At 46.8% G+C, this 25,912-nt stretch overlaps 2 protein-coding genes across 2 annotated transcripts; both read right to left on the reverse strand.

Annotated features, from left to right (window-relative positions):
* Positions 1 to 1,214: 1,214 nt before the first annotated feature.
* Positions 1,215 to 5,836, reverse strand: LOC123099056 (F-box protein At4g00755). Its single transcript, XM_044521176.1, has 5 exons — positions 5,487 to 5,836; positions 4,986 to 5,393; positions 3,801 to 3,979; positions 2,402 to 2,520; positions 1,215 to 1,893 (listed from the first exon to the last, which is right to left on the reverse strand). Exons 1-5 carry the CDS (start codon positions 5,632 to 5,634, stop codon positions 1,410 to 1,412), a joined length of 1,338 nt encoding a protein of 445 aa, XP_044377111.1. The 5' UTR covers positions 5,635 to 5,836; the 3' UTR covers positions 1,215 to 1,409.
* A 5,277-nt stretch (positions 5,837 to 11,113) lies between these two features.
* Positions 11,114 to 11,924, reverse strand: LOC123100614 (cysteine-rich repeat secretory protein 38). The gene has a single exon (XM_044522512.1). It carries the CDS (start codon positions 11,883 to 11,885, stop codon positions 11,172 to 11,174), a length of 714 nt encoding a protein of 237 aa, XP_044378447.1. The 5' UTR covers positions 11,886 to 11,924; the 3' UTR covers positions 11,114 to 11,171.
* Positions 11,925 to 25,912: the final 13,988 nt, after the last annotated feature.

The raw sequence follows: 25,912 nt of genomic DNA on the forward strand, positions 1-25,912 counted from the left end.
GACATGTAGACGAGCGAAGACCGGATAGAAGCGGATCCACCAAAGACAAACGCCGACCAGATCCAACGAGATTCGCTGAAGACACACCTCCACATGCACTCCGACGACGCTAGAAACATCGCCGAGACGGGGGCTAGGCAGGGAGGACCTTGTTACATCTTCAAGAAGCCGCCTCCACCTCTTTTTCTGAGCATGGCACAAAACATAACAAAAACTACAAAAAACACCTAAAAACGGGGCCCTCCCGCCAGAAAGGGTCGGAATCCACCGCACCTCCATAATCCAAGGACCATAGGAGACGAGGCGGACCGGCGACGGCGCCACCGGGAGGCGGGGAAACCCTAACTCGGAGGTTGTAGGAGGCAGGAGCGAAGGGGTCAAATTTACAGTTTTGCTTTGGTACGATGCCTTAAAAAGTTTATATGAATCTTCAGTGGTGCCACGCCTTTACATGTGGCATTATATCAATGTTATCAAAAAGAGGGAATGGACAATTGTGGCCTATGCACCCTTTTCAAGAGGACCAACGAGACGGCTCCCCACTTGTTCTACAAATGTCGGTTCACTTTTGGCATTTGGAGAATGGTCAAGGATTGGCTCGGATTAGGGGCTCTAGAAATGAATCAATAAGTGGTAGAGCGCATTGCCAAGAGTTGGTGGACCATCGTGTCGAGACCGATACTGCAAACCGGATGGCCATGGCTTTCACAAAGAAAGCGACACAACCTTTCTACATTCTCATGCTTATTCAGGATGAGGCCAAGCTTTGGGCACCATAGGGGCTAGGTACTTGAGCACCGTCATGCCGCGAGAGTAATCCCTATTAAGTATGTAATCTTTTTCCGAAAGGCTATGTTGTGGAGCCGTGAGAGTAATCCCTATAAGTACGTAGTCTTTTTCTGACAGGCTATGTTGTGGAGCCAGTGATCTGTACTCTAAGCTCCTTCTTAATTAATGAATGAGGCAAAACCTTTTGTCTATGTTTAAAACAACAATTTCAATTAGTAGTATGGCAACATATAAGAGGGTGGTAGCACTAGATATTTTCCTTCCTCATGAGAGGTAGGTCGAGGAGGATTCAAGTATAAGAGCTAGTTCGTCGGAGCAACAGCTTCCATCGCTCTTGCGTTATCCATCAGACGGATGCAGCATCATGGACGAAACAACAAACCAAGAACATAGAACGGACCACAGCTTATCAGAAGCACCAAGACTGACCAAAGTCGCAAACCATGACTTTTAAACTCTTTTAAACCCTGTCTGGACGACCACAACAAGTTCACAACAGCTGTCTGTATACTCTCAACTATACACCCCCGGCTAGTTCATACAAGGGTTGGTTCACAAGTCCACTAGTTCACAACAACAAACGAACGGTCTCTCTCACTCACTCTCTCTGCATCACCAGCCTAGGCGAAGGGGTCGTTGTCCGACACGCCGCCGCCGTCCGCATCATCATCTTCGTCCATGGCCTGTAGACCATCTTCATCGTCCTGCAGTTGCAGCACACCGTCTTGCAGCAAATACAGGAGCTGCGCGTCCACCTGCAGCTGCTGCATGAGGTTCGCATCTCCCTGCATTGCTTGGATCTCTTGCAGAAGCGCCGCGCCATGCGGGAAGTGCGGCGCGTCCCCTTGCTGGTCCTGCGCGGGGTGCGCGGCCCCCTCGTGGAGCACGTTCATGAGGGCGGTGGCCAGATGACTCGTCTCCCTGTAGCTGGCCAGAGCGTCCTTCCACTCCTGCGAGTCACTAGCGCTGTCCTGCATCACTTCCTCCACGCTGAGGTTCTTGGCCTCTGGCAGGTGCTTGAGGATGGAGTAGCCAGCCGAGTCGTTGATGTCGACCATGAACACTGGTGAGAGCGAACGCCCGACCACTTGAGCATGGCAGACACTGTGAACAGGTAAAATGGAGATAGGTCAGTGAGTAGTTGTGGACGTACATACTACATACCCAAGAAAATGTTCCAAGAACATATATATTTAGAGCAAACTCTACTTCAGGGTGTCAGGATAGCATGTCATAAGGTATACACCATTGGGAATTTGCATGTCTTCGTGTTCAGGCAACGAATAGTCAAGTGCATCTTCTAAGTTCTAAATGCTGCACATACAAGCTCCACAAAAAGTTTACATGCGCAAAAGAACAAAGTGCAAGGACAAACTGCATGGTAATCATCATTTAGCAAAAATAAGGCCGCGAGGTGCACAATTTCATTGTTTAAGGTGGCACTGAACAATAATAAGCTTGACATTCTTGGTCTGCAGCCAAAATTTGGCTGGCCAATGTCTGGACAAGCCAAAACTTGCCTTGACCCAGCCTGACAGTAGTGGAATTACATCTAATCTCCAATTTTGAATAACCATGCCATATTCTTTGCATAACATCATTTTCAACTTACCATATGTAATACCTATCATCTGTTGCTTGTTTCTGCACTCTTCCCAGCAGCTCAATCTTTACTACGCCACCAATGCACAGGGCTGGGCGCGGGAGTTTAAACGTCTGCAGTTTATTTTCCTGTAAAACCAAATTAGATGGCATCAGTAAGGTCATTGCAACATCAATACAGCATGTTGATTTATTTTATCAATACAATATCACTGATAGCATAACGCAAAAAATGCATCCAGCTGGGGGAAAACAAGCATGCTTGATATTGGGTACCAGGCCGGTCCTTAACTGGTTTTATATTAGGGATTAAAATGTGTCCAGATACATACGAATCAAGAAAAAGCTAAAAGGTCTTATATTAGGGAACAGAGGGAGTACATATTTTTCGATAAAGGACACTTTTATTATCTCAAATGTAGCATCAAGCGATACAAAGCACTATGAGTTAGCTTGGATTCTACATATAATTGACCCTTCCTAATTCTGACAATTCCTATTCTGGTCTGGCAGGTGCAACTGCTGCGCTCTGCAGTTACCATGTCTGAACTGAACTAATCAGCAGATCCTTTGCTTTAGTACAGTAATCTCTCCTGCTTGCCTTCTTCCTCAATCTGCTTGCCCCAATATACGTCCAAATCAACTTCATCTAGCTTGCAAGACGGTTACAGGAATGATCTCTCAAGCAATAATAAATCCTATTGAAATTGTGAAACAAAACCATTTTCAAAATTGGGCTCTGAGACCATACACATTTGCTATTTACACCAGGATGCAGGTTGTAGCTTTCTCGGTTTCACAGTACTTGGCATTTTTAACAACGTGTGTCTATTTAGCCATTTAGGCAATCTTTTTTGAGAGCTTCATGCCCCTCATGATTGTGTGGTTGGTGTAGGTTAAAAAATGTCAATGTGATTGGGTTGATGTGAAGCTACAGAAATATTGAGGGAAAGTGTGCAGGCGCAAAATGCGAAAGTAGTTCATCATTTGTTTTTGGTAAGATATGACCAATATTTATGAAATGAAGTCAATAATATCTTCCAGTTAAAGAAACTGATCATGGCGGAATGGCTATAAATAGTTTAATACTCCCTCCGTTTCTTTTTAGTCTGCATATACAATTTGTTAGAAGTCAAACTTCGTAAAATTTGACCAATTATATATGAAAAAAATATCAACATTCACAATATGAAATCAATACCATTAGATGCATCATGGAATTAATTTTCATATTATATAACTTATCTATTGTAAGTGTTAATATTTTTTAAGATAAATTTGGTCAAACTGTACGTAGTTTGATTTCAAACAAATTTTAGATGCAGAGTAAAAAGAAACGGAGGGAGTAATAGAATTCGTCAATTTGCTAATCTGTAGATAGGTCAACAAGAGAGAAGGTACAAAATCACCTGTAACATAAGGAACTCAGGCGAGGTGTAAGTCCAGATGTAGTTTTCATCAGCAATTACTGCTTGGTTATCATCATCATCTGTGATAAATGACTCTGATGGACGAGGAAGTTTGCAATGGCCCATCCGGAACCGCACCATCTTTGAAGAGTATATAGGATGCCCAATCTGAAAGAATGCTGGCAATTGGAAACAAAAGGCAATGAAATCAATCATCCGACAAGTAACCAAGGGAGAAAATTTACAATATCATATGTTTAACAAAATACATTACTTTGCATTGCTCAACCACCTGGGAGTATTAACCAAATATAGCCATTAATTTACGTGGTGTTATGGACCTCCTTCTTTTAACTTAATTTAGCTCTACCTAAGACTATAATAGGTAAACCCCTTAGTCACCAATCCACGTAACGTCATTGGGTAGATTGTTCTGGCTAGCTAAGAAGCTTTCTACACTTAATATACTGTTCCATTTATAGGCAGATCTGAAAACTGTATATCCTTGGTTTGGCCACCCCATAATTTCCATTAAACTAGATACGTCGACTTTCAGAATCCTATTGACATCAATGCCTACATTCCTTATCATTCTGCCAATTGCCTAATTATCCTCGCCAGATCCTGTAGCTGCGTCAACTTGCGGAACAAGATTGCTAGTCTTTTCTAAAATCCCCTTTACACGTGTCGTTTTGGATGTAGAGTTATGTAAAGTTTCAAACCTAAAATTTCGCGCCTTCGATAACGGCACGGACTCATTTGTCGTGTCGACCTAGATGACCCGCTGGACCGATTTGTTCTTTACGAAACAACCATCAACGGGTTATTTATTGCCAACGGCGAAATGTTCATATTCACGGTCGGAACGAATCCGACAACACGAAACGGTCTGATTCACCGTCGGAAAGAATTCGACACAAATAAACGGTCGGAAAGAATCCGACACAACGAACAGTCCGATTCTCACTGTCGGAAAGAACCCGGCACGACGAAACGGTCGGAGTCGGATTCACGGTCCGAAAGAATCCGACACAATGAAACGGTCCGATTCACTGTCGGAAAGCATCCGACAGCATGAGCACACACAGAAATGAAATGACTGATGGCGCAGCATTAACCTGAGGGTCAATTTCAGATGTCAGTCACCTTATATATAGTTGTTTATATAAGAAGAGAGAAGACTACCTTTGAAGGGCTGTATCCTGATCTCGTCGACGACGCAGATGTCGGAGGCGAGCCTGTAGGTGAGCGTCTCGGGCACGTCGGGGTCGTCCTGGCCGGCGCTGGACCAGTAGGAGAAGCGGTTGTTGACGCGGTCCTGCGGCTCGAGCGTGTTGTCGATGGTCTCGTCGGGGAAGTTGTCGGTGCTGGAGGCGCCGACGCAGTGCAGGATGCAGTCGGCGGGGGGCCCGGCGGCGACGAGCGCGCCGTAGAGGTGGGAGTAGATCCTGTGCTCCGCCTGCGCGGCGGCGTTGGCATCGACGGGCCCGGGGTCGGGGGCGGGCGACCTGCGCACCTCCACCGCGGCCGTGAGCACGGCCAGCTCCGGGAACTTGCGCACGCACACCTTCTTCAGGAAGCCGTTCCCCTCCACTGCGCGCAAAAGGGGCCGAGGTTCTCATCCATTTCTAGCAAGAGAACTGTTTGTGTATGGAGGGGGAAGGGGAGGGGAGGGGGGAAACGGACCGAATCTGCGCCAGGGGCGGGAGACGGTGGCGGCGCGGGCGAGGTCGGCGGGGTCCTGGAGGCGGGCGAAGACGCAGGCGGAGAGGTCCGGGCCGACGAGGTCGAGGAAGCCCGCGGGGTCGCCCTGCTGCGGCTTGGACATGGCCATGGCGGTGGCGCCGCGCCCGACCACGGCGAGGAAGGGAGGGGCGGCGAGTGGGATGGAACGGCGGAACGCGTCCGACCTCCCCCTTTGCGTTTGCTTCCGTCCGTTGCTCGCTCGCTGCGGCTGCGCCTGCGGAAGGGAGGAGGGGGGAGGGGCAACCGGCCGCTGGTTTTTTTTGGTGGTTTTGCGGGGGAGGGGAGGGAGGGAGGGAGGGGGAGGGCCCCGCGCCTTTTGCTGCGGCGCGTCGCGTGTGCGTGCGCGTGTGTGTCGTGTCCGGCTGCGCCCGCCGGTCCGCACGCCACGTGGCACGCCGAGTTGGCTGGCGGTCCCGGGCACGGCGCCGCGCCGCGATGTGCTCGTGCCTGCCCGTCCGCCGGGTCCGCGCGGGTCCTCGCCCCGTCTCTGCCTCCTTTGCCGTTTCGGTTCGGCCCGGGCGGCCCGCGCCGCGCCCTTGGCGTGTACCGTATCTCCCCGTCTCTCCGCGCGCTCGGTGGGGGAAAGATGCCGCCGCTCGCGCATTTTCGCCACGGCCCAGTTCGGTTCACGCTTGCATTTTTCTGAATTTATTTTAGGATTTTCGGCGATGCGCGTAAATCTCAAAATGGTATGTCGGCTTAATTTCTTGAAAGTGCTCATAGTGGTAAGATGTACGCGTGTGCATTCATAGAAATGAGTGTATGCGCGTGTATATGAGCGCTTGCGTCTGTACCGTGTTAAAAAAGGCAAAGGGTTCAAGGGGGACTATCGGGAAACTCCCCGCAATACCCGTCCGCCTTTTGCAAAATGCTTAATGATCTTCTTCCTTCCCAATGGTTTGTGGGTGACGCTATCTTTCTTCGCCGATGAAGATCTCGTTGGCTCAAGGACTTTGCCGTATTGGCCAATGTTAGTTCATTGGTATAAGATTTCGGACAACCCGGGTGGCTCAAGCGGCTTAAAAACCAAGGAGGATTCCCTTGATGGAGTCCACTTGGCAGTGCAGACGATTTCTTGCTGCAGCGATGCTCTTCTCGGTGTGGGTGATTCCCGCCAACAACAATTTGTTGGTGTTACGGCATCTCCGACGCCAACCCTCAAACCTACCGTATCCGTCTAGACCGTGTTTTCCGGACTACGAAAGCCATCTAACGCGGTCCTGTATCGGTCCGCACGCGGTCAGGACGTAATTTCTCTCGCAAACCAAAGACAAACGTGTGTCTGTGGGGGAGGGGGCCTTTGCGGGAGTCCGGACCGCTCCCATGCCCGCTTTTGACCACCCCGGCCCACCCAAGTCCCTCATCCCTTACCCGCGTGCGTTTCCGTCCAGCGCCAGCTGCCCGCATTCACGCCGCTGCAGGCGGCGAAGCTCTGTGGGAGAGCCTTTCCATAAAGATGAAGCATGTCGTGGCCGCCTGGCAGAGCCGGCAATGCCAGGAAGATCGAGGCCGGCTTGCCGGCCAGCTCGCTCGAAGTCTCCGACGACGAGGATGACACTACGATGGAGACGGGCTCCGACAACATCGCCCCAGCTCCTGAGCCTCATGTGGATTCCGACTTCACCATGGAGCAGGCGCAAACGCACTACAACGCCGCCACGACGGAGGTGCAGCCTACGCCGACGCCTTTATCGGTGTTCCAGCAGGCGTAGGAGGAACAACGGTATATGGATTCTACACTACTAATTCATTTACACATAGCAATTCATGGATTCTACACTACTGAATCGTGTTCCACTAAGTATGGATTCTATGTTACTAAGCAATCCATGGATTCTACACTATTAAATTTCTACTAAGTATGGATTCTACACTAAAAAATATTCTACACTACTAAAATTTCTACACAAAGCGGGGAGAATATCATACGAAAACCAATATTCAATGAAAACTTCGTGGAAACCATATTTTAAAGTTTTGGAAAAATCTGGAAAAAAAATACGGGATGTTAAGAGGGTGATGTTTTGTTGCCACGCAAAATTACAAGTTGAGACGCATTACGAGATGTGAGTTATGAAAAAGACAAATTCAGCCCTGAATAGTGACATTACTGTTCGGCACTATTCAATGTTGATTTTTTCTTTTTCATAGCTCACATCTCGCAATGTGTTTTAACTTGAAATTTTGCGTGGCAATAAAAAATCATCCTCTTAACATCCCGTGTTTTTTTCAGATTTTTTAAAAACTTTAAAATATCCTTTTCTCGTGGTGGGTTTCCACAGAATGTTGGTTTCCGTATGATATTCTCCCCACAAAGTGATCCGTGGATTCTACACTACTAAATTGGATTCTACACTACTAAGCAATCCATGATTCTACACTACTAAATTTCTACTAAGTATGGATTCTACACTGTTAAAATTTCTACACAAAGCAATCCATGAATTCTACACTACTACACAAAGCAATCCATGGGCGAAACCCTACTAAAATTCAACAACAACAACAAAAACCTAATCCATGGATTACATGACGTTCGCGGATGAAGGAGGCGCGAGGCGAGGGATCGAACCTGTTGTCACCGGCGGTGTGTGCGATGAGCGTCTAGGTCCCGGCGGCGAGGAGCGGCGAGGTCGGAAGGAGGCGGTGGCAGATGGTCGAGAGAGAGGGGTTAAAAGGATAGAAGAATGTGAGATGGCTAGGTTTTTTTATTGAGTATGAGAGGTAAAGGAGATGGACCAGTGTTGGCATGGGTCTAATAGGCCACGCCATAACTAAGTACATCCCAAAACAAATAACATAGATAACACAAATGACGTACAATAATTTTTAGCGCCACCACTAAAGAAATAAAGCTGACGTACCAAATATACTAACACCACCACTATTTGATTGATTGAGAATGCCGCGCCACCGACTAAGTTGCGGCTAGCTATTTTTCTACTGGTGAGAGGTACAAAAACGTGTGCTCTACTGATCAAGGGGAGGTCACTAGGCATGTGGTTCTTTGCACGATCGTGCACATGTATGATGATATAGTACCGGGGATGAGCGGACGTTGTTTGTCTTTCACGTGTTGCTGAGCCGCACCTTGGTTTGGGCTGCCATGTATTCGAGAAGAAGGTTGTTGATGTCTATGCGGAGGAGGCTTCGCTATGACTTGTGTCTGTAGCCTTGGTGATTATTCACTGCTATCTAGCACCTGGGCCCACTGGTTAGAATATGTAAACTCGGTCATCCTTAGAGTATTTACAGCCGGACCCTTATTTTCTCCCTCAACATCCGCTCGATCAGGGTCATGTTAAAAACAGTGACCCAACTAAACCCCATTTCGTCCCTAAAAACTCGAACTGACCGGCGTACCTCACACTGAGACCATATATGAGGATAATATAAGGAGTTAGCGGACACGCCCGAACAAGTCCGGGCAGCCCCCTCCAAATGGTCCCACACCTACAGCCACCCAATCCTACTTCCTTTCTCATCTCTCTCTCGCTTGGAAGAGGCAACGGCAAGAACGAAGGGGGCGGTGCCTCGCGGCGGCTCCAACGTGGGCGGAGGAGGCGGCTGGTCGCCGCACACGCTGGCTAGCTGGCCACATGTGTTGGTCGTCCGCGTGTGCATCGGCTGCTCGCGTCCATGGCCGCCGTGTGCTGGCTGGTTGGCCGCGCATGCGTCTGCTTCTCCCGTCCGTGGCTGCCGCGTCTGCGCGTGCTGGTCGCCGGGTGCCGGTGCCGGAGTTCGCCCCGCGTCGAGGCTCGCCACGGCGGAGCTCGTCCGTAGGGCCGGACCAGAGTCTCGCCTGCCCTCGCAGGAGCTCGCCCGCGCTCCGGGCTGGAGACCAGACCGTAGCTTCATGTGCCGGCCGACGTGCGCCTCGAGCCTCAAGCAGCCTGACGTGCGCGCTACTCGGGCTCGACCCTCCGCCCGCTGCTGCTGTGTGCAGATGTTGTGTGTGTTATGTACTCCCTCCGTCCGAAAAAACTTGTCCCTCAAATAGATGTATCTAGCATCAAGTTAGTGCTAGATACATCCATTTAGGCCTTCTTTGGATTGAAGGATTTTCACAGGATTCTCACGGGATATCAGTCCTTAGGGTTGTTTTCTATGGAATGCATTTGGATCACAGGATTGGGTCACTGCAATTCCTCGGGATTGGGTCGCCAAGGTGCCGATTCCAGAGAAATTTACGCATGAGGTCCGACCTCTGGAAAAATCCATAGCCTTCATTTTTCCTATTCCTTTTGTTTTGCAAATTCTGTGATCTAAAGAAGACGTTAAGGGATAAGCTCGAGACAAGCTTTTTTTGGACGGAAGAAGCATGTGTGCAGGATGCGCGCTCCGGCCAGACGGCCGCGTGTGTTGCCGCTACGTGGGCGCTCCGGCCAGACAGCGTGTGCTGTCGTTGGGTGCGTGCTCCGGCCGAAAGTGCGTGAGATGCAATGCGTTCTTCAGGTGCCGTAAGTGCGTGAGCTGCAGTGCGTTCTACGGGTGATGTCACTGTTGTGCGCGCTCTCCACGTGCTCCAGCAGTGTCGCACTCAGCATGTTCGATGAAATGTCACGAGTAGAAAAAAATTGGGGGTTCAAAGTAGGAGCGTGATTATTTTGTAGGAAAAATGAGGGATCAAAACGAACGCGCCTGAGCATTGACAGGGTACATTCACGCATGTTTGAGGACCCAAACTAGGTAGGTGCGGTTGTAGATGCTCTCAGAGCTCTTTCAAAGAAAATTAACTTTTACTATTTATTTACTTGCCTTTTTTTGCCCTTTTCTAAATTATTCCAAAACAGAACCTTTTATGCATGCCACCATGTCAAGTTGTCAACAACCATGATATGGCTATATACTGCCACTCTTTTATGATGGAAACCAATTAATTTGTTACTCCCTCCGTTCTTTACTATAAGAACATTTAGCTATTTCAAAACATTGACTACATAGAAAAAGCTAAAGGTCTTATATTAGGGAACATAGGGAGTAGATTTGAAGGCACCATCAACTATTTTTCATTCATGCAGAAAATAAACTAACAAATGTTGAATGAAGCAAACTTTTTCTTTTGTGTGAAGTATTAACGCAAAATTGAATTGCTCAAAGTATGTTCACCACACTTCATCCACTTGGTGAAACATATCATAAATGTGAGCATATCAAAAAGTTGAAAAATTCATTAGAATTGTTCGAGGGTTGGCACAAGATGTACTCTACCTTACAACAAAATTTAAAATCTGAATTCAATCAACGGTTGAACAAAGATTAGCTGTTTGAATTCAATGGTCGTAAATGCAAAATAGAAAGAGAAAAAAATGCAATAGTTTTATTCCCTGTATAATATCTACTACTCCTTCCGATCCTAAAGTTGTACTGTATTAAAACAGCAACAATTAATATTAATCGGAGAGAGTGTTAAATTTAACGACCAATCGCATGAAAGCAAAGAATGTCAAAGTGATTTATATTCGGCAGATAGTATTCCTAGTTCCCACCCTTGTTTTATTTACAAACATAAACTGAAGTTTCTTGTATCTGAACATATTCATGAGAATCTGTATGAACAATGCATGTGGGTATAAGAGTCTGACACCTTAATTACAAGAACAAATTAAAGGTAGCGCCACCTAGCTAGGAATCAAAAATGGGATACAGATCGTATCTCAAACTGCAGCTTCCGCCTAACACCATCCCTCCCTCCTTGGCGCACCCTCTCGCCAGCAGCTTACCAATGGCGGCCTCTAGGCACAGCTTGCAGTCCCCACCGGACAGGTCCTTGGTGCACTGGGCGAGCCCGTGCAGTCTCCGCGTCCCGGCGACCGCCTCGGCCGCCCCGGCGGCGAACAGCAGCGGCGAGAGGTACGCCGTCCTGGTGAGCCTCTTCATCATGCCGGCGACCTCGTTGTCGAACTCGGCCGACCTCGCCGCGCCCAGGACGCCGCCCGGCACGACGGCGCTGTGGTCGGCGTCGACCTCGCCGAAGAAGTGCCCGTCGGAGTAGCGGAGCATGCAGGCGTCGAGCCAGACGACGGCGTCCTTCTTGGACGAGCAGAGGCGCTGGGCCTGGGCGCCCGCGGAGCGGATGCACTCGGCGCATGTCGCCCTGGCGACGTCCCCGCGGCAGAGCGCCAGGCCGTGCACGCCGCCGGAGCTGCCGATGTCGAACCCGATGGCCGGGGCCTTGGTCTCGAGGAGCGACATCAGCTGGCGCAGGCTGCTGGCGAAGGGGCTGTCGGCGGCGAAGCTGCGCGCGCCGGAGCAGGACGCGGCGAGCGCGTCGTCGGAGCCGGCCGCCGGTGCTACCAGGAGGAGGAGGAGAACGAGCGTGGCTTCAAGAATCGCCATGGCCGGTCGGTGAGTGGAGCAAGTTGGTTGCACACTTGCACGGTGTCGATATATAAACAAGTGTGGCCGTGAGCGAAGGAAGGGAAGAAGCACCAAGGCGACCGGCGTGGTCTAAATCGTTGGACGCGTGGAGTAGGTTGGGGCTGGCGCTGGACCATGGTAGGTAGGCTAGGCGCTTCCTGGACGAGGTCGCATGCGCCGCCGCTACCCGATCCGCGGCCGGGACTGGGCAAGCCGCCAATCAAGAGAAGTCGTGCGAGAGCGACCCGCCAACGCTGACGCTGACCCGGCCGGACAGAGACTGGTGTATGTCATGTTTTCGGGAGTCTAGACATTTTTTCTTTCCAATTGAGTGCTATCCTCAACCGTTTCGTGGACGCTTTCAGACGTTCGAACCGGCAAAGTGATAGCAAACCTGGAGGCTTTGACGGAGTCTGGACATCCGCCTAGCAAACCTCGAGCTTGGCTCCGGCCATCCGAGCACGCGACAGTCGCGGGGAGAGCACAACTCTGCTCCTCTGTAATAGAGTTTGAGAAATATTCTTCATGTAATCTTTTTTCGACAATGGAAAAGGTAGGAAAGGCCAGTGTATCCACATAGCAGGTAGTCTAGATTGTTTCCAGTATTGTAGTGTCTTCTTCTGAGCATGTTCCTGATATTGAGTCGGTCAGCCAGTAAGAACCAGCCAAAAACTTTGATGTTGAGCATACTTTTGGATTTCCATAACCAGTTGAAGGCATCATGAGCAACTATATCTCTGAAGTAGAATTTATAATATTTTATGGTTTTAAATTTGGCATCTCCCCAAATGCACGTCCAAGTGTCATGTGGTCCTGATGGATCAATGTTGATCACCCCTCTTTGTATCTGTCTCACTTCTTCATGTGGCATTGACTCCTATGGCATTGACACAAATTGGTATGTAGATTCCGGCACTACCGAGCACATCACGGGGGTACTTGACAAGTTGAGGATGCGAGAAAGATACCACAGAGGTGACCAAGTGCATATGAAAAGTGGAACGGGTATGGAAATTGCTCACATTGGTAACTCAATTGTTAAAACCCCCGAGAAAAATTTGCATCTCAATAATGTCTTAGATGTTCCTCATGCATCAAAAAAATCTTGTCTCAGTTCATCATTTTACTCTTGATAACCAAGTTCTCATAATATTCTATCCTCATTATTTTGTGGTTAAGGACTTGGCAACAAGGAGAGTCATTCTTAGAGGAAAATGTGAGGAGGCCTCTACCCACTCATATCATCAGTTTCTTCATCATGGTCCAATAAACAAGCATGGAGTGTCACCAAACCATCTTGGGCAAAGTGGCATCGTCACTTGGGTCATCCTTCTTCAATTATTGTTCAACATGTTCTTAGTAGAAATAAACTTCCTTATGAGTCTAGTGTTGAGTCAGTTTGTGATGCGTGTCAACAAGCTAAGAGTCATCAATTGCCATATCCTATCTCTACCAGTGTATCCACTGCTCCTTTGCAACTTATTTTTTCGGATGTATGGGGACCAGCTCCTACATCAGTTGGTAGATTCTCATATTATGTAAGCTTTATTGATGGTTATAGTAAGTTTACTTGGATTTATTTGCTAAACAAATGATCAGATGTATTTCAAGTCTTTAGCAATTTCAAAAATCTTGTTGAACGCCAACTAAACTCCCAAATCCTTGATATGCAAACTGACTGGGGTGGTGAGTATGAGACCCTAAGCTTGGGGATGCCCGAGGCACCCCAAGGTAATATTCAAGGAGCCAAGCATCTAAGCTTGGGGATGCCCCGTATGCCATCCCCTCTTTCGTCTACAATCCATCGGTATACCACTTGGAGCTATATTTTTATCTATCACATGATATGAGTTTTGCTTGGAGCGTCTTGTATTATAGTAATCTTTGCTTTGTTTGCTTTTTAGTTTGCCATGATCATTGTTTGCTGCACACACTTTTTAAGAGGGAGACACATTTATTCATGATTTGTTAGAATGCTATGTGTGCTTCACTTATATCTTTTGAGCTAGACAGTTGCTCTAGTGCTTCACTTATATCTTTTAGAGCACGATGATGGTTATATTTTAAAGAAATAGTTGCACTCTCATTCTTCACCTGTATCTTTTTAAGAGTCTAATAAATAATATAATGGCGATATGCACGTGTTATAAAATTGGTCCTGATATTATAGCTATTCAAGAGGGATATAATAAAAACTTTCTTGTAAATCATTGAATATGATAGTTTTGTGTTATTGAGATGGTAATATGTGGGGGGTACTAGTGAATGATTGTGGTTTAGTATGATATTGGTGTTAAAGTTTGTGATTTCCGAAGCATGCACGTATAGTCTGTAGTTATGCGATTGGAGAATGATTTATTATCGAGTGTCTACCTTATGAGTGGCTGTCGAGGACGAGCGATGGTCTTTTCCTACCAATCTATCCACCTAGGGGCATGCGTAGTTGTACTTTGCTTCGAGAGCTAATAAACTTTTACAGTAAGTATGTGAGTTCTTTATGACTAATGTGAGTCCATGGATTATACACACTCTTACCTTTCACTACAAAAAAATACACTTCCGTGATGATACGTGTTTGTCACAATAGGTCGCGTTTTTTGTCATGCATGTACATCCATGACGATTTTATGACAGAATCAAGATAGTCATACCTGTGCTGTCATAGAAGTGTTCCATGACATTACCAAAATTATCATCACAGAAGTGTCCACTTCCATGACGATAAATCGCGCGTCACAGAAGTGCTTTCGTCAAGGGTGACCGACACGTGGCATCCACCGTAACGGAACGCTGTTAAGCTATCAGGTCGGGTTTTGGATCCGATAACCCGTTAACAGCCCCGACCAATGGGAAATTTCCACGTGTAAAATTCTTATTGGCCGGACGAAACACGTGTTAGCTCGTCAGTGGGTCAGATAGGCGCCTATGATATGTCGACATGTGCCATGGCCCACCACTGGCCCAATTAGCTTACAAAGCCGGCCCGTTTGACTTGGTCAAAAGTTAACGGGCTGGCCCATGAAAAGCCTGTTAACGGTCTCTTTGCAAATAGCCCATTTTACGGCCCGTTAACTCACGGCCCGTTAGGCCCTAAAGGAAATCGGCCCAACAACGTCATGTGGGCCGTCGAATATAACACCAGCCCATTTCACTTTCGGCCCATGTATGGCCCACGACGTCTTTCGGCCCATATGAGGCCTTCATATCTTTCGGCCCTTTACAAGCCCACGGTGACTCTAGCCCATAATGAACAGTAATTTTCTTTATACCCGTTAACGGCTCGTGATTTACATGGGTCGTTTCCAGCCCGTGTTAGCTTTCGGCCTATTGACGGCCCATACGTTCTTGGGCTCCTTTTCGGCCCTCGATTACTTACGGCCCGTTACTGGCCTGTTCCCCTAATGGGCCAAATTCGGCCCATGGAAAGAGTCGGCCCGTTACTGGCCTGTTCCCCTAATGGGCCAAATTCGGCCCATGGCAAGAGTCGGCCCGTTACTGGCCTGTTCCCCTAATGGGCCAAATTCGGCCCATGGCAAGAGTCGGCCCGTTACTGGCCTGTTACCCTAATGGGCCAAATTCGGCCCATGGCAAGAGTCGGCCCGTTTCTGGCCTGTTAACCCGTTGCGCCGTTTCCAGCCCGTCCTATATTCTGGCCCATTAACGACCCGTTATGCCTGTGACAAAATTAAGCCTTTGCTGTCCTACGGCCTGTTAACGGCATGTTACCGTGCTGGGCCGATACCAATTACGCCCGATTACGGCCCATGTAGACCCATTTATCCGACGGCCCGAGGCCCACCGATTACATGCCCATTTATCAACGGCCCGTAGGAGACCCATGGATCCTACGGCCCGTATATGGCCCATGGTAGTTGCGGCCACTAGCAAACCAGGTAAAAAGAAGACTAGGAAATAAATAAGGCCGAAACTAACGCTAGGCTATTAAGGCGATTGCACAGATTACATCCACTCGGCATCAAAGATCGCCACCAGTGCAAATATAGGGAACACCCTACAATATACAAAAATGGCTTGCTGTTTTCTTCAGCCGGTGGCTGCACGTTAAGAATAAATTTTGTATCGCACCAAAACAAATTACAACTATATAACAAAAGGAAGGTTGGCATAAAACTTAACAGTCTAGCAGATAAATGCACCACCAGAAGTTCAGAAGCTCAATTCATTTGACCTGACTGTTACATTTTCATGCTGTATTGTCCGATGGAGCACCATAACCCTCGCCTTCATTTCCCCTAGGCTCCTGAACAACATAGCAAATGTCTAATAGTCTGGTTTCAAAACCATGCATATCTTGACGACATTGAGCAATGTTTCTCCTTGTTTCACAAAGGGTCTCTGTTAGGGAATGGACTTGTGTCTGAAGCGCAGATACAACATTGCTTTGAGCTTGCATATCTTGATCATGAGGCAGTTTGGACGATATTGCCTTAACAACCAACCCAATATTACGCAGGAACGTGCTTTTGGCACTGTTAGTGGACAGGTACTGACCCACTACAACAAGAGCTGACATTGCGGTTATAGTTGCCTCGCCACCTTCAGAAGGTGGCGGTTCCACCATTTTTTCCATAGCTCGCTGAAAAGTTGAGGTTTTACATTAGTAGTACCAGAACAGAAGATATTAAGGAGGCAACAAAACCAAACAAAATAGCTTTGGTCTATATACAGAACTTATTCTGGTGAACCCATGTAAAATATTAGTTGTATTTTATTGCAAAGTACATAATAAAACCAGGTTCCAAACATATGACCATGTACCATCGCTAATGTATTGTCTATTTCTTCATATTGTATTGAGGGCTAAGGATAAAGAGACGAAGTTTATAATACGGTAAGCATAGTATGACATCATTCATATCACAAAACAACTGAGAACAGACAAACAGGCAATTGTAACGTTGTGTGGGCAAGTCCAACACGGAACTAGATTACGGGTCAAGATCAAAGGAACATCACTCCTCTCTTTTAAACCTTGTAAGGTGCAATGATACACTAAGACAATTGTGTATAAAATTGAAAAGAGTAATAGACATTGGCTGCAAACCATGCAGTTCAAGGCACAAGTTAGAGTAAGTAGTAGTTAAAAGGCATGAGGATTAAGAACTTACAACAGCGGCTTTGACTGGTGTAGTCATGCCCTTCTTCTTGCTGTTGTGACAGTCCTTGAAGATTTCCACAACATTTGGTTCAGGTACTTTTTGGTCCTTGCGGGCTTTCCTCTGCATTTCGAACAAGTCAATATAGATCTGATAATATGGTACAGTGAAAAGAGTGAAACAACAGCTAATTACAAGAGCCTCGCAGTGTGCAATATAGCTACGAGATCCTGTCGTCTGTTGGAATTGCACTTTCGTACGGCTGGCCTTGTTCTTTGAACAGTTCACCTACAAGAAGATAGATTTGTGTGGCACATGCATAAATAGGACTTCAACATGTGATCTGATCACATATATATAATGTACCTGATACTTCGGATCAGACCAATGTTTAACAAGGCCCCTCCAGTCTTCATCCGATATATTTTCCACTGGAGATGTTTGGGAAAGTTCACTGTTAGCCTTGCCTTCAAAGTGAGTTTTCCTCAAGTTATACCGATACTGTCGCAGAGCAGACTTGAAAACATGGGTGCAAGCTTGTCTGGTTGCATCATCTTGGCTATCCAACTTGAACCTCATCTGTTGAAAATTATGGGGGTCTCATTATCAGCAACCTAGAAAGTATGGGACAGAGCATGACGATATTACTAGTTTCCATACATAACCATACTTACATATAAATGGTCGAGGAAGGTGTTGAACTGGGTTTCGTCTTTGTCATTCCTGTACTGAATCCATGTTGGGAGGATACGTACATGACACCTAACGGCAACCGCTGCCTCTGATACTAACTTGGCTGACTCTGTAGCATCACGGGGCCTTTTTAAACCTGCCTCAAAACGGATCTCCATTCTTCCTCCTCTAGGTTTAGTTAACCTATCGAGCATTATCCCTGATGTTTGTTTCCTCTTGCGCCTAGGTGCTAGTCCAACAACGAACATAGGAAGTGTTAGTGTACATCAAACTGTGAGACTACATATAAAGAAGCATGCAACTGTAACTTGACTCCAGCAACTACCTTCTTGCTGTTGAAGCTCACAAGGTTCATCTGATATTGCCAACTCATCTTGTGTCAAGAGTGCTTGGGAAGTAGTGTCAGGTGGCAAGGGAGCTTGGGAACGTGCTGCTAGCTCAGTTGACGCACGAGTAAGTCGTGCAGCTGGTAGTACTGTGGTAGGTGTTGCAAGAACTAGGGCTGTCTCTGCTTGTTTGGTGGCAGCTATTTGTTTCTGTTTGGCTTTTTTGCAACTCGTGTAGCATGGGATGCCATGTTTGTAGAATTTTCCGCTGGACTTTGACCTTCTATTGCACCATCAGTACCAGCAGAATCTGCAGGATTCATCCGCTTCTCATTCCCTGCCATTCTGTGTTTCTTCCTCTTTCTCTGTGCCATGTTAAGTCAAGCCGACAAGAAAAACGAATAACAATTTAGTTCTTCAGAACAAATTGATGCGTGATGCAGACGAACTGAACTTTGATGTTAGACAACCACATGATAGGAGGATGTAATATGTATGAAAAACAGGACGGAAGAGATAACCAGAACTATGATGTGTAAACTAAGAAGAAGACATTTCATCAAATTAGAAGCAATGCAATGGAAGGTAGACACCATATGAAAGATGCTACAAATATCGCTCTGCCAAGTTAACAGTGTCTCATCATAAATGGTGTTTAAACAAATGTGAAGCAGTACAAGAAATAAATCATATGCAAGATGCAAACAACATCACACTACCATGTTAGAGGTCTCTCGTCATTAGTGCCATTGCATATTCACAACATTGCATATTTACAGCTTATGATGTGTAAACTAAGGAGAAGGCATTTCAACAAATTAGAAGCAATGAAAGCTAGACACCATATGAAAGATGCAACGAATATCACTCTACCAAGTTAAAACTGTCTCGTCATAAGTGCCATTTCAACAAATTAGTAGTACAAGCTAGAAAAGAATGTGAGATGTAACCTATATCACACTCCAAAGTCAAACGTGTCTTATGATAAGTGATTGTTGCAGGTTACACAACAGTAGTAATTTGATGTAAGAACATGGTGTGATAGACAGATATTGTATGTTCTAGAAACAGGAACACGTGTCTTATTCAAGTATAATGTGTAAAGTAAGCAGATGGAATTCAACAAAATTAGAAGCAATACAAGCTAGACATCACACATAACATGCAACCACATATAACAGTGCCAAGTTAGAGGGAGCGCCGGTGATGCTGCACTAGGGGAGACGTGCTCATCATAAACACATCTTTGTTGAGTGTCTATGCATGTGTTGTCTTGGAAATCATCTTGGGGGTGTGGAGGAGTAGAAACTGTAGGGGCCCTCCGTTCGGAAGGAGCACCTTTATCCGCTGCCTTGCTAACTTCCTTCCGCTTTATTGATTTTGAATTGTCAAGTAAAACCGACAAGAAAAAGCAATAAAATTCTCTCTTCAGAACTCATTCATGCATGATACTGACAATCACTACTTTGATGTAAGGCAAACACATGATACCAGGATGGAATATGTACGAAAAACAGGACGGCATGACATGTTCACAACTGTTTGTGTAAACTAAGCAGAAACCATTCCAGCAAATAAGAAGCAATGCAAGCTAGACACCACATGAAAGATGCAACCAATATGACTCTGCCAAGCTAAAAGCGTCCCATCATAAATGGAATTTCAACAAATTAGAAGCAGCGCATGCTATAAATCATATGAAAGATACAACTTATATCGCACTGCATATACTAAAGGTGTCTCGTCATGTTGATTGATGCGGGATACAAAAAAACAATAGTTTTATGTAAGGACATGCTTAATAGACAAATGTACTATGTACTAAATACAGGAAGGCATGTCACATTAACAGGTATAATGTATAAGCTAAGCAGACTAGCACATGCAGTTTAACCAGATTGGAAGAATTACAATCTAGACACCATATGCAACATGCAACCACATATCACGCTGCCAAGTTAGAGCAAGCACCTGCGATGCTAGTGTAGGGGAAATGCTGTAATCAACTACAGAGCTACGTTCACTATCTTCATCTAGCATTTCTGTTTCTTGAGAATCATGTCGGGAGGCTGACGCTGCATTCTTTAAATGAGGAGTAGTCCCCTTGCCTGTCTGCCTCGTCATAAGTGATTGATGAGGGATACACAAGAACATTAGTTTGATGTAAGAACACGATTAATACACAGATGCACTAGTATGTACCAAAAACAGAAAGGTATGTCATATTCAAAGGTATAATGTGTAAGCTAAGCAGATGCAATTTAACCAAATTGGAAGCAATACAAGCTAGACATCCGGCTGGAGTGGTGAGCATGATCATCTAGGACCTGAGAGCCTGGTGGGAGGCGGGCTGCTTCGCCACCATCGCAGCTTTTTAGTTGGCTTCCAGGTGATGCCTATCTTTGCTAGGCTTATCACTGGCTCGGCCAGTGCCCTGACTAGCTATTTGTCTTCTGGTGCTCACGGGATGGTGGTTCATGTAAAAAAATATCTTTCCTATCTTACCGACTTCGGCCTTTCGAATACAAGCTAGACACCATATGGAACATGCAACCACATATGACACCGCGAAGTTAAAGCAAGCACCTGGGATGGTGGTTCATTGCGAGCGAGGTCATCAACTCCAGAGCTACGTTTACCGTCTCCATCTGCTGACACTGCACCCTTTATAGCGTTGCAACGTGTCTTGCCTACCCGCATACAAAGCTGGAGTGACTTCTCTCTTTTCTTTTTGGCTTCTCTCATGGCAGCAGAGTCTGAAATACCCTTGCATAAAAACACAATAGTGAGAGTAAGGGTGAAGTGTGTGCAGAACTAGTGCACTGTAAAAGTAGCAGATAGCAGGTGGCTGAAAAATAAATGACAGGAGACATATAATAGCTCTACAACATTGCATGGCAAACAAAATTAGATTCTACTCCGTATGATTTTGTAATATATGAGAACAGGAAATGCAGGTACTCCTCCAGCACACCACCACATGTGGTCATATCTAAGATAACAGTCGACTGAAAATAAATAGGTCAGTCGATTTTTTTAATGAACCGTCCGATCTATAAGGAACGGGCAGATGGCCTTCGTCTACCTCCCGCCAGTCACTGTTGACGATCTTTCTCGAACCGCCAGCGACCACCGGCCCAGACCCCTGCCTCCGTCGCCCCGCCCTCCCATCGACCTCACACCACCGCCGTGCTTGGCAGCGCCCCCAGGCCATCCCTTTAATCCCGGCCGACCTCCAGATCGGGCGCCAGTAGCTCTAGGCCGCACACGCCCCTAAGATAAACACCAAGGCGCTGCTTCCCCGGCGTAATAGGCGTACTAGCGCCTGTTACGCCGGGGAATGCTTCCGTTAATTGGGAATCAACTGGCCAGAAATTGAATTTTAGGGGGGCGACGGACCTCTAGCTAAGGTGAAATAGTACATGAGGAGAAACCTTGTGCATCGCGAGTTACTAGGAACATCTAGTATCAAGAAGAAGCGGTCAACTAGTGTCTTCTATGGGATGAATACCGTGCAAGAAGAGACGCAAGATTTGAACGAATAAGGGAAGAGGAGTACCTTTTTCGGTTGCCGGTGTGGTCACCTCCACATGTCGCGCCGATCTTCTTCTTTTTACCGGGGAAACCGATGTTCTGGAGGGTGCAGGCTTGGAGGAACCCATGGCCAAATTATTGACTGTGTTGCTGTGGCTGTATGTCGGCGGAGGGGAAGCAGATCCGAGGCGGCGAAGGACGGCGTAGCAGGAACAACTCCGGTGCGGTGGAGGGTGGCGAAGTTGGAGCGGCAGCGGTGAGGCGCAGGACAGGCGTGGTTGTACTGGCTCGGGTACGGACGGCTCGGCTTCGGCTTCAACTACTAGCCGTGGAGGGCGTTGCGGTTGAGGTTGCGGTGGATGACGACGTCGGGGTATCGGCTCCGGCGTGATGGAGGAGGGCGGCGGTTGATGGGTGGGATGGGGTGGCGGACGGAGGACGCCGGGGTTTCGCGGCTGGTGGAGAGGTAGTTTTGGTGCCCACGGAGTACGAATGGTGTCGGGGATATACCCCGCGGTATGACCCGGCCGGAAGTATGACCCGGCCGGACTTGGCGCTTCACCGTGACCCGCCAGAGGACTGGCGACTCACGGGTCTGGCGGCTCACTGTCAGACGACTCACGGGTCTGGCGGCTCACTGTCAGACGACTCACGAGCCTGACAACTCATGGATGACCCCGACGGTGGGTTAGCTAGAAGACTAGGCCCAAGGCCCAGATGGCCGGCTCATGTGATGGTGGGCCGGCTTAAGAAGAAAGGGATGACGAATATTTCCTTTACAAGGAAGCAAGACCCGGACTTGTAATTAACTTGTAAGAGAAGATAGATTAGTCCTAGTCCTACTAGGACTCCACATGTAACCCGCCCCTCTAACTTATATAAGGAGGGGCAGGGCTCCCCAAAGACGGGGACAAGAAACAATCTCTAGGGCTAGACACCGAGAGCCAGAGCCGGCGACTCTCCCGTGATCATAATGAGACCTAGCCTCAAACAGCACGTAGGGTTGTTACCGGATGATGTTTCCCGGGGCCCGAAGCTGTCTAAACCCTTGTCTTGTGCGTTGATCCGCCCTGCGTCTCTCATCCCAATCAACCCCTCTCAAGCTACTACATAGATGCGCTGGCCTCACGACTAAGTCCTCACGCTAAGGACATCTGCCGTGACAATTCCACGACAAATGGGGAATCGGACGGGTGGGGGGGGGGAACCATGTTTCGGTCTGGGTCGCGCTTGTTTTTGGCTTTTTTGAACAGAAGATGGGACGCGCTTGTTTGAAATTTGGGGAAAGTACAAACTTTGCCCCCTCTTAAATTTCGGACCTACTGCGGGTCGGGGGTAGGATGGTAATCCCAGGTGTCCCAAATAGTGGGTGGGAGCGATTTCGGCCGCGCGCATGTGTGCTTAGGCGGCCATTGTGTATGAATGTTTTTCGGATGCGGTTGCGTGGCATCTAGATGAAGCTACAAACCTACCCTGGTTTAGACCTTTGGACGTCGGCCGGTAGGTTTCACGGGTCGGAGTTATTAGAAAAGTAATTTCCTTGTACTACCAAACATTGGTCTCACGCGGTTTCGGGCGAGTAGAGGCTCTTTTGGCGCTTCGTTCGAAATTTTTAAACACAAGCATTCACGTTTAGAGTACTCTTGAACTATGAGGATTGACCTAAATAGACAACGTTATATTTGACCTTGTATGTTCGAAAACCTCATTAAATTATCCGCTTCTTTTTGAAATTTTGACACTTGAAAATCCTATAACTACGATTATTTTGGAATGGAGGAGCTAAATTTGAATATATTTTGTACACGACTACATATGCTATATGTACAAAATCAGAGCAAAGATTGGTGCCCCCATAATTTAGGTATGGTTTACAAATGCCATGATATCAAATTCAAATAATTGAATGGACTTCATGTTGAATTCGATTTTTTTAAACCACCTTAAGTTGAATTCAAATGTATGCTATTTCATAGGTAGCTATTTATAATGTCCATTGTGTAACTTTCGTATGTATAATGTGCTTTACACACACAACATGAACTATACTCACGTTTATATTCGATTGCTAAAGCGATGCATTGTCTGGAGTTCAAAATACTAACTATGTGGATCAATTGTGTCGAATAATAACATAGACATGCTCAAATTTGATAGAATCTAGATGTCTGATGGATCAATGACCGCTCCTTACGCGAATTGCAAATATCATGATCCCATCCTAATATTTGGATACAATTTATATCCTTAATCAATGTGTAGAGCAGTCTTTTACGTGTAGTTTCACTCTCCATCGGTGGTCTCTCACACATGCTCACACACTCTCTCCCGAGGTGTCTTTCTCGCACACATGCTCTAGATATAACCCTCCCTCCCTCTCGTAACCATTTACAACTGTTTTCACTAACCTTTATCACAAACACTCTTCCTCTCGCAAACATACACACGCACAATCCTCATCGACCCTTTCTATATACATGTACCTGCCTACGTGTCTCATGTACGCACATTATCTTTACGCCTGTCTCTCACGCATTGTCTCACACCTCTCTTCCTAATCGACGAGTACGATTCTAGCAGAGCATTCTGTAGGATGCCCCTTAAAGTTAGGTTGGATGAATAGTAATATCAGAAATAAAGGGGTTACCTTAGTCCGAGAACCTAGGGTTACAAATCCTAGCCGGCTTTGTCAGTGGACACAAAGTCCTCCACAATTCTGCTATCTTTGTCTTGTACGACTAGTCATCCATGGGTCTTCCTAAATGCGTCACGGGCCGACCAATGTGGCGCAGGACGGAACCGAACGAAGGGCCTCACCTCGACCCACCGGACCTCACGCGGTGACACACCCTCTGCCCCCACGTCTCATTATCTTCTCACACCCACACATACCAACACAAACACCACACACACAGAAAATTTCTCCTGGTGCCTCTATTCCCTGCCCCCTTGCATATACACACTCAAGGGAATGGAATCTCTTGTCGTGACGTCATATTCGTCTCTCTCTCTCTAGACCACTCTCATTTCTCGTGCTATCTCCCATGCCCCCCGTCGGCCCCTCTATCCATGCCTCTCTCGAATACGTAATACACACACATACCTCTCTAGGCCCCGCCAAATGCATCAACTACACATTCACACATGTTACATCACGTACCCCATTGATCTAAAAAACCCTCTCTTCACGTTTATTTCGCATACAACATTCCTTTTGAATAAAGTGTGGCCAAAAAATTATTTTAGAGTTTCTACATATATACAACATTACAAAGTTATATGGAGGAGTACGAACACTAATTTGCATTGCATGGTGCCCACAATGATATTTATTCCGCACTGTGAATTTGTATATTTTTATACTATATACAAAGTTAGTCATAATAAAGAGAAACGAAGAGCATCTCTCTCTCCATCGCATACCCCCCTGTACGCCCCTTTCACGTATGCACACAAAACTATCTCCAGGTCCTCTAAAAGTAAGCCCCCAGAAAATTCACGCATGTTTCATCTTTCTCTCGCGATATATGCAATGACGATCATTGTATTTGAAGCGAAAGCACGATACTTACATTGGACTTCAGAATCCACTCATTACGGTCACCATTTACGTTTAGTGGTTATTATACAGTCACGGGCTCACCGTACAACTCTGTATTTGTTCATGACATGACTAGTTGACCAGTTAAACGCTCCACGTGGCACCTCTAGTGTTGCATCACATTATCTCACTACCATCGTGCCCACCTGTCGACTTGTATCTACTCTACATCTACACTCTTATAAAATACATAAAATACACTCTTATAAAAAACAGAGTTGGTGATGATGGTGTGCCTGCCATCCTGCAATATAGGCCGTCCGATTTATATCTGACGGATAGGAAAGAAACTATGGCAATTTTGCAAAAAGGTACCCACACACCTCTCCACATTTGCAAATAATGCCTTCCCTCATTCATCCTTTTCTCTCACAAGATAAACAAGTCATACAAATGCATCTTGATGTTACGTGCAACGCACGGGCATCTTGCTAGTAAGAATGAAAATAAACGACAAAAAAATATTTGGACGGTGGTTCGAAGTCATGACCGCGGGCACAGCGGACAAGGTGGCCTTGTATTGGTATGCTGAGCCGTCTGTTTTAACACACAGGAGCTGGTGTGGTGATTATACACACACGCACGCATGCAGACGAACTGCATCCACGCAACACTCACACAAACACATGCACCCACGCACGCACGCAACACTCACACATACACACGCAGCCACGCACGCACGCAACACTCACACGCACGCACGCAACACTCACACGCACACACGCATGCATGCAT

The sequence above is a fragment of the Triticum aestivum genome, chromosome 4D (genome assembly GCF_018294505.1).
Source record: "Triticum aestivum cultivar Chinese Spring chromosome 4D, IWGSC CS RefSeq v2.1, whole genome shotgun sequence".
Classification (NCBI taxonomy): domain Eukaryota; kingdom Viridiplantae; phylum Streptophyta; class Magnoliopsida; order Poales; family Poaceae; genus Triticum; species Triticum aestivum.

What these genes read in the sequence shown, in the direction of transcription:
- LOC123099056 (XM_044521176.1), bottom strand. Translation starts at nt 5,634, where the DNA reads ATGGCCATGTCCAAGCCGCAGCAGGGCGACCCCGCGGGCTTCCTCGAC. An exon ending in CTGAGTTCCTTATGTTACAG is followed by an intron (nt 2,521 to 3,800) that starts GTGATTTTGTAC and finishes TTGGTTTTACAG; the next exon opens with GAAAATAAACTGCAGACGTT. An exon ending in GATGATAGGTATTACATATG is followed by an intron (nt 1,894 to 2,401) that starts GTAAGTTGAAAA and finishes ACCTGTTCACAG; the next exon opens with TGTCTGCCATGCTCAAGTGG.
- LOC123100614 (XM_044522512.1), bottom strand. Translation starts at nt 11,885, where the DNA reads ATGGCGATTCTTGAAGCCACGCTCGTTCTCCTCCTCCTCCTGGTAGCA.